This window comes from Mus caroli, unplaced genomic scaffold, assembly GCF_978045245.1.
Source record: "Mus caroli unplaced genomic scaffold, Mus_caroli_1 scaffold_1, whole genome shotgun sequence".
In the NCBI taxonomy this organism is placed as follows: Eukaryota; Metazoa; Chordata; class Mammalia; order Rodentia; family Muridae; genus Mus; species Mus caroli.
The window spans coordinates 152824369-152841192 of NW_028227256.1; the positions used below are offsets into that span (position 1 = coordinate 152824369).

Below are 16824 nucleotides of genomic sequence, written 5' to 3' on the forward strand. Positions count from 1 at the left end.
GGAACACATTTCAACTTACAATGTTCTCACTGCACATAGGTTTATCTTCTGACTGAACTATCAGTACACAGTCCCTGATCATCAGTGAGTTTTAGTCAGCACGTAAGACTGCATGATACTCCTTAGGTGATGACCATCTTCATGTTGAAGTATGAAAAACAGCCATTCTTATTTTCATTTACAGTTAAAAATACTAAAATTCAGAGTCGGGAAGTAGAAAAATAGCTGGCTTTGAAGTTAAAAGATCTGAGTTGGAATTCACACTGTCACTTCCCAACCTTATGGTTACAGACGACTCGTACTCTTACATAATCGAGACTAAAACGGGGCTAACTAGGCCTAAGAATAAAAGAGGAAAAGAGAAACAGCAATTCTATTCAAGACACTTTTGTACCTCAGAGCATGCTTCCCTGAGCCCTTCTCATATTTAAAGTGGAAGGGAAGTTCTAGGAGTATGGAGTACCATTAAAAATATTTCAAAGATAATGCCTGAAAATAATTTCAAACTATATATGGAGGCTAAGGGAGTAGCTCTGTGCTAGAGCAATGCTCAGCATGTGTGAGACCCAGACTCAACCTTCACATCAATAAAAAACAGTCAGGCAAAAATGGCACGTGTGCTTGCAAATTGCATTGCAGAGTACAAATGAGAACTGAAGCAACCTCTGATCTACTAAAGTCCTCCACAAATGTGCCAAAACCAAGACAAAACTCCTTTCTGGGACTGGCTCAGTGGTTGAGAGCACTGGCTGTTTTTCCAGAGGACCCAGGTTTAATTCCCAGCACCCACATGGTTGCTTACAACCACCTACAACTCCAGTTCCAGGAGTTTCCATGTCCTCTTCTGACCGCCAAGGACACTAGCTCACACACAGTGCAGACACACACAGGACACCGCCAAGGATACTAGCTCACACACAGTGCAGACACACACAGGGTCAACATTCACATAAAAATATTAAAAAGAAAAGAGAAACTTTCTCTAGTATTTTACTAGTGCTTTTTAAAATATGCTTCTATCATACCATGGAGATCAGATACAGGATTCTTACATGGAAGTTAAAGCTTACAGGAGAACTTAAGAGGTAGAAAAGGGTATTTCATGTTTATGAACCTATAATTTAGATAGGGTAGCACAGTTAAGAAGGGAGCAAATTAAGCCAGTCCTATTCTGTCTAAACTCCCAAGCCCATGTTCTAGCTCTTAACACAAGAAGGATTTTCACTCAGGTGCTGCTTTGTAACTTTCTGGCAGAGGACTTGGTGAAATTGACAAGAGGGAGGTAGTGAAACCTAACTGGAGGCAATAGCAAGTTAGTGGAAGATTTTAAGAACCAATTACAAACATCAAAATTTTTAGTAGATTTCTGTTTTGTTATTATTTTTTTTTGAGTGGGAGGAATTTGGTGGGGAGGTGTTTGAGACAGGATTTTGGTGTGGAGCCTTGGCTATCCTCAAACTCAAAATCCTCCTGACTCAGGCTCTCAAGTGCTGGGATTACTGCCACCACACCCAGCTGTGAAGTTCTTGATGAAGGAAACAGAACAGTGTGTGTAAGTGACAGGGACAAGAAGGACTGGGCGCAGCAGATTCTGGACTTTGTGTCACTTTTCTTTGCTTTAGTCTTTCTGTACCAGCAATGAAACATGAAGTAGGCTCTAATGTTCCACCTTATTTGCTAAGTGTTGACTTCCTTTGGATAAACAAGTATACATTTTGCCTTTAAAGAAAATATGCTCTAGGGTCTCTTTCAAAACCATTAAAAAAATATGTATTAAGCACTGAGAAGCCCGCCTGACTCAAATGCAAACACTGTGTGACAATGAAATATTTCGGTGATGAGTAGATTTTTATTTTCTTTTCCACTAAATAGAATAGAAGCACTATTTTACTGTATGAAACAAGAATTCTTTCAAAATTTTGATGAAAATCATATACTGTGTCCTATTCAAAGTATCACTGAAGAAGCCAAGGTTGAATCGCAGTATAAATATAGTAGGCTTAGCATGCTCAAGACTTTGGGTTAAATCCCCAGCATGTGTGTGTGCTATGTGTGTGCATTCCACTACACTCTAAGACATATATAGATGACATATCTTGTTTACTAGCATAATACCCAACTTGCGAATTTTTCCAACACTTCCTTTAAAATATCTTTTATTTGGGGTGGGGCAGATGGCTCAGATGTTAAGAGCATTGGCTGTTCCTCCAGATGAGCAGGGTCTAACTCACAACTGTCTGCAACTCCAGTTACGGAACAATCTGGCACCTTTACAGCAATATGCATACATAAATATATGTAATATGTATGCATGTATGTATGTATGTATGTATCTTTTGTTGTGGTTGTTTTATGTGTATCTATGTTTCACTTGCTTGAATGTCTGTGTATCAGCTGTGTGCCTGGTGCCCTGGAAGCTAGGAGATAGGATACCTTGGAACTGGAGTTACAAACTGTTGAGTGGCCATATAGGTGGCTGGGAATCAAACCAGGGTCCACTGGAAAAGCAATCAGTGCTCTTAACAACTGAGCCATCTCTCCAGCCCCCTGATATTTCTTAAGAAGTGAATTAAGGCCATAGAAAAAGAGCCCTGCTCTGGCCAATGAGACACTTGGTAGGCAAAAGCAGTTGCTGTGCAAGCCGACTGCCTGAGCTTGATGCCCACAGCCCACATAAAGGGAGGAGAAAACAGACTGCACACAGTTGTCTTCTCATATCACACACACACAATGGCGCACACACGAGGCTCCATTACATACATAACACAATGAAATAAAAATTTAAAAAGAACATAATGCTAATTAAACATGGAAGCTAAAGCATTCCCACTTAAAACAGCATTAATGTTTCTGTTTCCCTCTAACTCAGGTAACTTTTCTTTTCTGGCAGAGGGGATCTTCTTTTCATATTGGAGCTGACTCCACACTGCCTGAACCAATGCTGTGACTGTTAGTGTGACAGGCAAGTTCCTGGCTTGGCATTCAGTGGATGTGGTGATTAGGACAAGGAAGCAGGAAATAGGTGTATCTTCTGATAAATACACCTTGTGTTATTCTTGCTCACTATACTTCTGTGCTTTCTCAAATACAGCTCTGTCACATGGAATGATAGCACACTACCCTATCTGATTGGTTCTGCTTTGTTTACCTAGATTTTAACACTGTGTTATTAGGTAGTACTTGGGGCGTTCTGCAAGCTTAGAAGGAAGACCACGAGTACAACAGAAACAATCACAAGGCCTTGACATGAATTCTATCACTGTTACCCACTTGGTAGTGGGTTTTGGAGGTACAGTCTTCTATGCATATTCATATCCTCAGTTCCTCTACTTCCTAGCTGGAGTACTTGGGCAAATATCTTAACAATTGCCAAAGGATGGATGTCCTCAGGGACATCCATCTCTATTTACACCCCCCCCCCCCCCCGGCATAGGGTCTCTCCTATCCTTTAACTTGCCAAGTAGGACTATTTGGCTGACCACCAAGTTCCATTGATCCACCTGTTTCTACCTGCTTAGCACTGGATTACAAGCATGTGCCAGCATACCTGGCTTGTAGTAATGTCACTAACTATCCTGCACCTATTCCTTGCAGGTGATGGCGTTATCCTTTGGCGGGTTACCATGTAACGCTTCATTTACTGCAGCTGCTAATCTATTGTAAACTTGTTATACTTTCATTTTCTTATTAAGGAATGTCATAAGCATGGCTTAATTTTCCCCAAGTTCTCTACTTTTTCTAGTTATGGAAAGGGATTTACTAAGACTTTGTATGTACATATACATACGTACGTATGTACTATGTATGTTTTTTGGACAGGGTTTCTCTGTGTCAAACTCACTCTGTAGACTAGGCTGGCCTTCATCATAATTATGTCTAGGTCCTTTGCCAATTAAGGAGTCAATTTGAATTGTTTTCTATGTGGTGGTTAGGTTGCAGCTGAAATATCATTCCTTTCAGCTGTCCATTTCCAAGGCAAGAGTATTCTTTGCCTCAGTGATGTAGGGTTTGGTGATTGGCTTTAGTGTTTGACAGGACAGGCTTTCTTTGGACCTGCTGTGTGATTTTCTTTGGCAGAAAAAGAGGCTTTAATGCATCTGTGCCATAGGACTTGCTTTCCTCAGAGCCTCGTGAGGGGCTTCCTTGGGAAAGGCTTGCTTCATGAGGTGGGGCTCCAGAATGAACACACATGGACCAGCCCCACTCCAACTGACAGTAAGAGCTAAGCACGGATAAAACAGGGCAGAAGCAGTTCTACTGATGAGCTTAACCCACTCCAGTCAGTTTCCAGCTGAAAGGCTCCAGCAAGAACAAATTACAGTTATTTCAATTACCATGTTTTGTGTGGATTTAGATGTGGCAATGACAGCTGATGAGCATTCTTATGATGGGGAACTATAAAGACAACTGGGGGAGATTCATAAACAATCTCCTCACATATAGTAGAAATAAGGCCTTATAGTCTATTTGCCTGCTTATTGTTTCTTTCTGCCCCTTTTTCCCGCTAAAAATACATCAATACAATAAATTCATTTTTTTGCTGATAGCATCAATATAAAATTATATGTATAGATTAAAACAAAAATTTTAAATTCTACCAAGTCTCAACTTTCTCTCCAATCAGACATTGTTGTATAAGTTGAATTCAAATAATTTTCACCTTTGCTTCCTTTAAGCATCAAAAATCTTACAACTTCTGACCAATAAAGTATTACAGATACTTCAAGATCTTTTTTTTTTCTTTTTCTTTTTTTAAATTAGGTATTTTCTTCATTTACATTTCCAATGTTACCCCGAAAGTCCCCCAACCCCCCCCCCCCCACTCCCACTTCTTGGCCCTGGTGTTCCCCTGTACTGAGGCATATAAAGTTTGCAAGACCAATGGGCCTCTCTTTCCACTGATGGCCGACTAGGCCATCTTCTGCTACATATGCAGCTAGAGACACGAGCTCCGGGGGGTACTAATTAGTTCATATTGTTGTTCCACCTATAGGGTTGCAGACCTCTTTAGCTCCTTGGGTACTTTCCCTAGCTCCTCCATTGGGGGCCCTGTGATCCATCCAATAGCTGTGTGCCTCCACTTCTGTGTTTGCTAGGCCCCGGCGTAGTCTCACAAGAGCCAGCTATATGCAACATAATTTATATACAAATGCTATTTTTCTTTTTCTGTTTTTTTGTTTTCTTTTTTGAGATAGGCATTCTGTGTATCCCTGGCTGTCTGTAGACCAGGCTGGCCTTGAACTCACAGAGATCCACCTGCTTCTGCCTCTCAAGTGTTGGGATTAAAGGCATGCCCACCACCATCCAGTTGAAATGCTAACTGTTTTTATGAGTTTCAAGAACAACTAAGAAAACCAATATGACAAGAGAAAAGAACAAAAATGGAATTAAGGTTCAGTGTGGTGTTACTTTTTATAATTAATGTTATGTAGAGAAATAATTTATTTATACAGTAGTTTATATATAAAAACAATTATAGCTGTTTGAAAAATCAGCACAATAACAGCAGAAAATGGCAATTACTAATTAGGAAAAAACCAGTATATTTATATTTTGGTTTTCTGGTTCCAACAGGTCTTTAGCCAATCTTGTTGAGATAGTCTGTAAAAGAGTTTCTTCCCCTGTGAGGACATTACAACAGAATATATTAACTTCCAAAAGAGTTAATGTTTTGAGATACTTTCAATAGTAAGGCAAAAATGAGAACATTTACCCAAATGGGTTTTTTTTTTTTGTTGTTAATAGAAGATATATCTTTTAAAGTTAATAGAACAAAGATTTCCCTAGAGAATTAAAAACCACAATTACCATTCTATTATAGTATAAGCAGATTAAAATGTGGACTAGAAGCCCATTATTCAGGGCAGCAAGTGGGTAGCAACTGGCTGAACCCCAAAGAAGCAGCACTTCAGGACTGTGTGTGCTCACTCAAAATAATGAAGCAGTTACTGCTCCAAAGGTACTGACTGGAGCCGAGAAAACCTCTGTGAGAGGATCAGCCTTCAGAATGCATAACGCGATCCAGACGAGATCTGGCACCAATAACATGGGTGTAAGTGAACTCTAGAAACAACCTCTTTCAAAAAATTAGATAGCAAATCCTACCCTCACCCTAAGAAGTCTCAGAAAACGTGACATGTAAGCTGCCCCGCCCCATCCCTATATTTATGTGAACTAGGAATTAATGTGTATTACAGAATGTTAGAGGCTACCGATGCAACCCAATCTGGGGACAGACTCTCTCCCTACAACTTGCTAGAAGCAGTAACAACACACCTTTCTGCTACTGTACTCCCCAAGTAGCTTTCCTTGCAAAGCAACGAAAGCTTAAGGAAACCAGAACCCACTTAAATTCTTCCCACCTCCCCCAGTCCCAAGTTCCAAGAAAACACTTGCAGGAGTTACAAATGTGCTCATGTAATGAAATATGAATTTTTAAACATGGATATTGGCTGCTAGCTTCCTTTGTCTCAAAAATCAATGACAGAAAATAAATATACTGACTTATTTCAAATGTGTTTCTTTTTTAATATAACAAAAGAAGCCAAACTGAAATATTATCATGATTAATCTCCCTAAATAGGCTGCCTAAATCCTCACCTCAAAACTGATTCTAGGTACAGAGTTAATGCATACACCTCCATTTTTACAAATCACGCAGCACTGTATAAAACAACCTCCGTAACAATTTTGAAAGTGCACTTAATATAATGCTGTTACTATGGTAACCCTGGCAGGCTAGTTCTTTGAAAAGAATCACATCAGAGCCTGAGCAAGGTTGTGACATGATGTTTTACTCTTCTTTCCTCACAATGTCTCTTTTGCAACAGCACACACTCAATAGAAAAGTACCTACATAATTAGTCATTCTGACTTCATTCTTTTGACTCAGTTATTATTTCTAAAGTCTTTGTTTTTTTAAGACACTGTTCAAGAAAATAACGTAACTTAAGGCTGAGGCAATGGCCCAATTGGTAGAATGTTTGCCTAGCATGCATGAAGCCCTGAGTCTGATACCCATCACCACATAAAACTGGGTACTGTTACATATCCATGCAATAATCCCAGCACCCAAGAAAGAAACAGAGAGAAGAGGATCCAAACTTCAAAGTCATGCTTGCTACTTAATGAGTTTGAAGCTAGCCGGACCTATGTGTGGCCTGGCCCTGTCTTTTGTTAATTTTTATGTAAAACCTTGTCTCCCCCCTCCCCTCCCTCTTCAAGACAGGGCTTTTCTGTGTAACCCTTGCTATTCTGGAACTCACTATATAGACAAGGGTTGCCTTAAACTCAAAGATCTACCTGCCTCTGCTGGGATTAAAGGCACGTACTGATACCACCTGACATGAGACCGTATCTTGAAGGAAGGAAGGAAGGAAGGAAGGAAGGAAGGAAGGAAGGAAGGAAGGAAGGAAGGAAAAAAATGAAACCTGACCACAATTCAAATGTCAAAATTTTGTCATTCCAAGTTCTAGGCTTTTTGGTAAAAAAATTATTGATGTATTCAATATGCAGCAATCATAAAATATTTTTAAAACTTTAGGAATATGATTAGCATAAACAATAAATGGTCTCTCCATTTTCCTCTCCATGCCATTCATGTAGCACACCTATAGAGTCTATACTGTGATTTCAGGAACAAGTCTTAAAAAAAATTCTGTGAAGTAAATAGACATAGGTATTATTATCTCCACTTTAATGATATGGCTATGTGTGAGACAAAAACAGTCGTGACAAATGGGGCCAAGGCAAACAGAAGTAGGAAACAGGATTGTTTCTCTTCACATTGCAAGGTGAGGCTGGCATGAGCCCCATGGCAAAGTGACTGCCTGGCACACCACTCAGGCCCCTGAGCACAATCCTGGTATCACAAAAATGAAATAAAGAGCCAGGCAGAGCAGCTCACACCTGTATTCCCAGAACATGGGCAGTGGAGGCAGAAGGACCAGACGTTCATGGTCATCCTCAGCTACATGTCATCTGGACATCAGCCTTCATCTGGGGCCTATCAGGCTATGTGAGAGACTTCTGCTGGGGGCTTTGCTGATACACGTCTTATACAAAGTAGTACTCTATTTTGAAGCCTTTCAAACCTCCATAAAATTTACCAATCTAACCATTCCTTAGTATATACAGCTAAACAAAGCCCAATAATTTTAAGACAGATACAGGGAAAATTCTCTTAGCACCTTGTAGTGAAAGGATATAATCTGACATCTTTTTTGTTGTTTTTGAGAAAAGAGTATAATTTACAGTTTACATATATATGTAGCAGATAAGTCATCAATGTATCAAATATATCAATGTAAAACTACACATTAAACCATAGTTAAATAGGATATATATATATATTTTTTTTCCTAGTACAGAACTGCTTCATTTAAAGATAAATTGATAAATTATGTTGGGTCGAACCTCTGTTCCCATTCCCCAACTCCTTGTGATACTGAGGACAGAACATCCATTTCTACATACGCCAACTGTGCAAATGCAGAGGTCAGAAAACAACCTGAAGGAGGCAGTTCTCTCCTTCCACCATGGGTACTCAGGGACTGAACTCAGGTTGTCAGGCTTGGCTGCAGGTGCCTTTACCTGTGAAGCCATTTTGCTGGCCCATCCCAGCCTTCTTTGTACTTTTTCTTACACTATGCTGAGGTCTGAACACAAGAACTTCATGTACAATAATAGGTAAGCTACATTCTCCATTATACTTATTTTGAGACAGGGTCTTGCTAGGCTGGTCTGAACTCACTCTGTAAATGGGGCAGGCCTTGGACTTGGGATCCTTTTGTGTCGTTATATAAACTGAAGTTCCCACAGGAAAAACAGCCAAGCCAGTGTTAAAGGAGATTCTACGAGGCTGCACATCATGGCTGAGCCTCTTGACTGTATGTAGTGAGAAGACCAGAACCAGATTACCTTACACTGTCCACGCCTGTATCCGAACAACTCTGTGACTACAGAAATCTGTCAAATGTATTCTTTGTGTGTGGAGAGTTTGGTTATCAGTGTTTTCCCCAGTCATTCTCTACATTATTTTTTGAGACAGGGACTCTGATTTAACTTAGAGTTCAATGACATGATTAGTATGACCGGCAAGCAAGTCACAATGTCTATCTCCCCAGAGCTGGGATTATAGGTGCTTGCTGCCGTGCACAGCCTTTACATAGGTGTTGGGGACCAAATTCACATACTCAAGTTTGTGCAGCAAGCATTTTACTGAGTTATCACTATAGCCCTAAAATGTATGCTTAGCAGAACACTAACCTTACCAAATCTAAAAGCTAAAAATTTTATCAGACATCCCAGACCTCTACAGAGTTTCCCTTGGTTTGCCGTGGCCTGTTTACTTGTAGTCACCATCAATGTGTTCAGTAAATACCTTGATTTATGATTTTCTTTGTTCTGTAACTAATAAAATCTTACGTAACCACTTCCAATGGTCACAACCTGAATCTGTGCTCCCAGGCTATTGTTACTTATGTTTGCCTCAGGAATAAACTATCTCTTATTTCCTGAGGTGAGTGCTGTATTTTGTGTCAACAGCACCAACAGCCTGGGCAACTTTCAGCTTCTTAATGAATATATTACTAGAATAATATATTCAAGTAGTCATTTTTACCTAAGATGGGAGACAGGTGTGTCTCTGATAATTTAGCAAAAGGAGCCACATAGCATCTTGCACCAAATTAATTGTCAAATTTACAAATTCTCTAATAACTTTATAAATGACAGTGCATGCTGGTACTGACTACTGGCATTCCCTAGCAAGAGCTAAAATTATGGGAGCTGTGGGATGCCTCCTTCACTGAGGTACTCAGTCACATTCTATCACTTAGCAGGAATGGCGACCTGGTGGCAAAGTTATTGGCTACATTTATCAATACTGTTCTAAGCACAGAATCTATGTCAGAGTGTATATGCTCAGAGGCACCAATCTCATGGTGCTGTGTCCTCATCTGTCATGACATCAGATACATGTTAGAGCAACAGTAGCTTTGTACCTCTGAATAAATCTCCCAATACAGCCTCACAAAAAAGGTTACTGAGAACAATTTACCTGAGTATTTAAAAAGCACTCTACTAATCTGCATTAGTCACATCTCTTTGCACTGTTTAAGGTGTGGGCTGACGCTGTCTATTCGGCAGACAAAGAAGGAATGCATTTTAGTACAAGGAAGGGAAATCACTGATTGACAGTTCTTGGGGAAAGGTTAAAAATTCAAAAGGAGTGTTCAGCATGTGGCTATGAACTTAAAAGCTTTTTTTTCTCTTCCCAACAGAAGAGCAGTAGCAAGTAATAGCAGGTTGCCATGGAGACGAGAAACTAGAGGGATCAGAGAACTCAATTTGCAGTTAAATGGGCTGGAAACAATCCTTACTAGTTGGTGAAAGAAAATGATTAAAAATATACTTGATTGCCAGAGGGATTCTTGTGCACCTAGCCATCTCTTAACCTCATTAATGAACAAGGAAATCTCAAAAATACCCTCTAAACCAGTAAATGAAAACCCAAGGCATCCATAGGTTAAAGCCACTGAGCATCAGTCAGGATTCAAACAACATCACAATTCTTATCCAACTGACTGCAAGTCTTGTTCATGATATTTGCTAATATCCATTGAAATGAGATTAAAACTGTGTTCAAGCGCCTCAGCAGAACCAGCAGCAGGGATGGCAAAGTCCAGGAAAGCAGATGTGAGAAGTAAGAGCTAAGATGTCAAAAGCTCAGCATACCTTTGTGAGTGCTGTACAGGGCTGCAAATGTCACGGTGAAGAAAGTTGTGGAGTATTTGCCAGCATTTACTAGATGAGGAAAAGCCCTCCTCGTGTCACGGTATCGGCGCAGGCACTGGATGAAGCGAAGCCAAGCAGGAATACACTGAACAATGGCTCGCACACCATACGAATATTTGTGGCAAAATTCTGGTTCTGTGAAGATTTCAAAGAAGAAGGAAAAAAATTACAGTTCAAAAAGATGAATTGCTCACATTCTTTAGTCACACAGTATAACTCCCATCAGTGTGTGCATAAGACCCCAGCCTGTGGGTTCACAGTCACTTTCTCCTGTGCAGGTGCCATTTGTTCTCGGTCTTTAGTGGCTGATAAGCCAAGGCGACTAACGGGAAAATATGTTCTTTGAGATTTCTGAGTATCCTAGAATCAAAAGTGTAATCGAAAGTGTCTACGAATAAAAGGAAGAAAAACACATGCTTTGTTCTATGACTTTAAACATATGGAAAACCTAAAAACATCACAGGTACCATGACAGTTTTATAAGTGGCAAGCTACTATAAAACAGACCCCGAGTACATCTTCTGTGCCCTCCCTTCTAATCAAGAACAAGCCTGTGCTTCATTATTGGTTTTTATTGCTGCTTTGCAGTGGTTGTAGTTTTTGAGACAGGATTTCATTATGCATCCCAGGCTGTGCAGGGACTATCCTATGGTTTCAGCCTCCTCAGTGGTGGGACTGCAGAGGCTTGGTAGGCTGCCACACCCAATGTATCATAATCTTTTGTGAGAACACGCTATAGAACTGTCTATATTAGACCTGTTATGAACGCTAACTACTGAACTTGGCATTACCCAAGCATGGGTAGAGCTAGAAGGTCAAGACTTCTGAATTGACCAGGATGTTCTCAAGGCACTTGACCTGATTCTAAGCAATCAGTACTTAGATTCACTGGCACCTACAATGGCATCTTGAGCATTTCTGTGAGGACAAATTGCTGGCACTCTAGGATTTGTGATATAGCTACCAACACATATGAATGTTGAGAGATAACTGCAGAATTCTTTAAGTTGTAAATTTCTTGGCAAATGGTTGACTAAAACCCTAACACAACTTACAAGCCAAATGATTTCAATAAGGAGATTGCTAGCCGAGTGCCAAGCACATTTAATTACATGTGTAATGCTATTGGATGAGTTTTCATCATGACCTTAACTGTCGCAGTTATCATTCCCAATAGTTCTTGGTTTATGCTGGCAATCCAGCAGTGTGAATACAAAATCATACTCTACCTTGTGGATCATTTGGCAACAGGCCCTTACTCTCATCCCATTTAAGCTCAAAACTGTAGAAGCAGATCATATATTCCAGGTCCATGAGAATCACTGACAGGCTGTTCAGCTGATCGGCCAGCCAGAAATCAGCAAAGCCTACCTTATGGAAGGGAGCAGTAAATACTCGAAACTGAGAAAAAGAAAGGAAAAAAAAAATGAGAAACAGTTCTCCAGTTCAAGGCTGACTGACCATTCAGAGTGACTGCTGATGAAAAGGAAGCCAATAAATCACAGACATACACAAAGCCCAGACAATGAGGTTGGGTCAAGTAGGAAAGTAGGAAAGAGTTGAGTGAAAAGGTAAACAGTGCTCATGGGTGAGTATGGGGTTGTTGGTAGGTAAAAAACAGAAAGCAAGAGGAGGGAGAATATACTAGGCATAGTGGTTCATTGCTGTAAGCCGGCATTTAGAAGGCTGAGGCAGGACTGCAACAAGCTTGAGGCTAGCCTGTGCTACAGAGTAAGACCCTGTCAAGAAGAAGCTGATGGCAGCACAGAGAGGCAACCTGGTGTTATGCTACAAAGCATTTCCTGGATAGGGGACATTCTTTGCCTAGAAAAGACAGGAAGGGCCAGACAGTGGTAGCGCATGCCTTTAATCCCAACAGTAGGGAGACAGAGACAAGCAGACCTCCGAGTTTGAGGCCAGCCTGGTCTACAGTGAGTTCTAGAACCAAGGCTGCACAGAAAAACCCTGTCTCAAAAAACCCAGGTAGGGTGTGTGTGTGTGTGTGTGTGTGTGTGTGTGTGTGTGTGTAAACAGGCAGGGAAGGTGATTACATCATCTGAGGCATGTCACATTCTCTAACCTAAATGACATTCTTAGAGCACTGGGTTTCGAACCCAGGACCTTGTGCATATAAGGCAAGCACTCTACCACTTAATTGCACCCTAGCCTATGTAATATTGATTTCACTAATGTGATGGCAATGACTATGCTCACCTTGTAATTTCCACAAAAATCACCTCTCTGACCATTATTCTGAAAATAATGATAAATCTATAAAGCAAACTTACTGAACACTAACTCATGTAATATATTCTCTTAGGGTTTATGGAATAGTATAGCTCAATCTTTATAACAATTCTTTTCTTAAGGGGAGTAGGTTGAGACAGACCTCACTATGTAGCCCAGGCTGGCCTCTAACTTGAAATTCTCCTGCCTTTACTCACGAAGTGCTAGGATCATAGGTATGTAGCAGCATGCTTAACTTTCTCTCACAGCAATTCCAAAGCTAGGTCCTTTGTTATTCCCATTAACACAAACTCATCTTGACATGTTCTGTATAAACCTGTTATAATTGCAAAGGAAATCCTGGCACTGCAGAGCAGAATCAGACACTAGTGCAATCACCAGGGATAAACTCAAGTTGTTCAAAGGACCCGGACAATCCTGCACGAAGGAGTATGGATAAAGATAGCTTTTATCTTTATCCTCTTAGATTCCCTTGTTTTTATTATACAAAAGAAAATGTATAAGATAATAATAAAGTATTCCTTTGACACAGTAGTAATTTTGAAAATGCGTTAAAATTCCTAGCTCTCTGGATGTATAGCTGTATTCACTTAGTAGACACATTCAACCTGGGAATCTATGGCAACCCTCCTCTCAGATGTGGCTGGTTCTTTCTACTCATTCTATAAGCATTTCTCTCAGAAACACATGACTATATAGTACGAATCGTCCTGAGTGTCATCTATAGCAGATACTGTATTGAAGCTAGATTTGGAAACAATAATAACAAGTTTTGAGATACTGGTCTCTGAGACTGATATCTTTTGGTTCCATGATCTTCTGGAACTGGAATTATAGGCAGTTTTGAACTACCATTTGAGTGCTGAGAACCAAACCTGGGACCTCTGGAAGGCAGCCTGTGCTCTTAATCACTGAGCCATCTCTCCAGCCCCTTAAGTTCATGTGCATGTATGTACAATTTTATTATACAACTAAAGAAACTATTGGTTAAAAACTGCTCTATAGCCAGGTGGTAGTGGCACATGCCTTTAGTCCCAGGGAGGCGGAGGCAGGCAGATTTAGGTGCTTTCAAGACTTAGCCTTTTTTGCAGATCGGGTGCCAGGACAGGACAAACAGGGCCACACCTAGATACCCTGCCTTGAAAACAACAACAATAAGAAAACAAAACAAACTGATCTCTAAATGATATTACTAAGGACTCCATGTTAAATCTTTAGTTAGCTACTAAAAGAACATGTAATGTTACTATTGGAAAATCTGGGGCTTTACTTGTGCCTCCTAATTGAGCAAATACAGAGACAAGAAAGAGGACAAACCCCCGCTGAGTATAAATAGCACTAGATCAGACTTACCAACATTGCAGAGAGTTAGGACTTAAAGTCCTTAGGCTTTTTTTTTTTTTTTTTTGGAAGGGAAGGTAGCATATGTCAATTTCAAAGATTTCCATATAACTATGAATATAAATGGTGAGCGGTCTTTACTGTTAAGACCAAGCATTTTTCACAGTAAAAATGGAGGTGAAAATCAAGGGAAATAAGAATTTTATTTTAGGACAAGTATTTAAAAAACATTTCCAAAGAAATATAACTAAAGTGAAAACATTCTATTAATTTTTTGACATACACTTTAGGGACTATCTTATCAATGAAGTTTGAATAAAATACATAGGTCAACTGATTTTAAATGACCTATACACTTGCGTTTTAGTAACAATATTACAAAAGCAACAAATTACTCTTTCTTTCTCCGACTCACTGCTTCCAGGAAGGCTTTTACTAGTGTGTCAATCCTTCTTATACATCCCGCCAGCCTATTCAATCAACCAGTCTGCATTATTAACACAGTGCAGACCCAGACATAAACATCCACTCAACAGAGATCATCGTTCAACTAATCAGAGAAAGTAGTCATGCGTGAAATCATGGCTTCCTACTTAGATAAAGGACGCACTGGGGAACTGCACACAGGTACACACTTACATCATCCTGGTATTGCAATAGTATCACAGTAAGCTTTCAGAATCTTCCAAAACACCTCATTTAGAAATAATTTTATAGGAAAACTAGAGGTGTCTCAGTAGTTAATGTTCTTGCTGCTCCTGTGGAGGATGGGGGTTCAGTTCCCAGCACCTCTTTTGGCTTCTATAAATACCAGCCATGTATATGGTATACATACATATATGTAGGCACCCACATATATGAATGAGGTAAAAATAGACAAACCTTTTAACAAATAAACACTTTATAGGAATTTTACAATTATAGGTAATCTAAGATAATACTAACGTAAATACAGTATAAAGTGACCTTGGACTTCTGATCCTTCTGCCTTGAACTCCTAAGTAAGGAATTCATGATACTACTATGCCTGGCTCTCTTTTCTTTAGAAAGAAAAAAAAAAGTTCTATATATTGCCACACTGGTTAACTAATCAAAATGTATAAAATCAACTCACTATCTGGTCACTTTATACTTCATTTTAGGATGAAAAAAATGTCAAGCACTTTCCCAGGGCTGCCACGTTTAAACTTCCCAGGTTATCTGGTATCCATCAAAAGCACCTGCTCCTGATGCTGGGCGCCACTCACACGGTGCGATGTGCCTCTGAGGCTGTGCAACCCAGCAGCCATGTGTGGCATTGGAGGAAGCCAATGCTAAGGCACTATTCTAAAAATGTTGTGTACGCCTTCTAGACTTACCAGAAGTTTAAGCAGCCAAAATCTGGATTTATAGTAGAAAGTTTTGGTGGGGTTGATAAGAAAGAAGACCATAAACCCATAAAGGGCAAGTGGATACACATATATAGGGATGATACTAATTGGAGCGAAGAAGCATGCCAGAAGGCTCAGGCACCACAAGATCCCCAGGAATCCAGCAATCTATAAAGTACAGGGAACACAAAAGAGAGAAAGTTACTTCTTATCATTACACAGAATAATCTTTAATAAACAAAAATAAGAAAAAACGATTAACAATCCAACAATCCTCAAATGGGAGGCAGACTTGAGCAGGTATCAGGTCGGCCACTCAGAGTGGAGTACACTCATGAGACTCCCAGTGAGTCGGCCATTCACTTAGTGAGGACATGCTCACAAGACTGTGCTTTATTACCTCAAAGAGATGCTGATGAGACAAATTGTTTCTTGGATTAAGTTCAAAGATGAGGACATGATTTACTCCAGCTTGTCTCCAACCATATGTGTTGATGCCCAGTAGAAAAAGGAATTCAATCAGAAGAAAGCCACCCCGATAGATTCTTATCAAGGGCCATACAGTTCTATCTGTTTCAAGTTTAAATACAGCTGAAAGAAAATGTAATGGTTAGTTATGAAATCTACAATGCTCCCTTTAATTATCTTTTCTCTTCATTCTCTGAGACATAGCCCTACACAGGACGTTGCTACAGAGACAATCTGTATCTAGATTATCTTAAGAGTCTTGCCCCAAGGTGCTTTTTTCTGCCTCTTTGCTCTGAAAAGTGCAATTAGAACAATTTCTCTCAAATTTTTTTATCATGTTATTCCATTGATCTATAAGTTTTTAATTTTGTTTTGTTTTCTAAATTATAGGACAACAGGGTTATAAAACCAGTTTTTGTTTTTGTTTTGAGATGTGCAGTCGTGGCTATTCTAGAACATGCTATGTACTCAGAGATCTTCTTGCTTCTGCCTCCTGTGTGCTGGCATTAAAGATGTGCACCACCATGCCTAGTATAAGACTAGTTTTGTCAATGGGAGCTTCTTGTATGGTACAACCTCTTCAACATTGCTTTCCCTGTCA

The 16824-nt window shown here is 39.9% G+C and overlaps 1 protein-coding gene across 1 annotated transcript in view; it reads right to left on the reverse strand.

Moving 5' to 3' along the window:
* The window catches only part of Xpr1 (xenotropic and polytropic retrovirus receptor 1), a 153112-nt gene that overhangs the window by 16817 nt on the left and 119471 nt on the right, over positions 1-16824 (reverse strand). The window contains exons 8-11 of the mRNA XM_021176967.3: positions 16156-16346; positions 15744-15923; positions 12027-12198; positions 10738-10932 (exon numbers count right to left, since the gene is read on the reverse strand). Of these exons, the coding sequence (XP_021032626.1) occupies positions 10738-10932; positions 12027-12198; positions 15744-15923; positions 16156-16346 (738 nt within the window). The remainder of the gene's footprint in view (positions 1-10737; positions 10933-12026; positions 12199-15743; positions 15924-16155; positions 16347-16824) is intronic.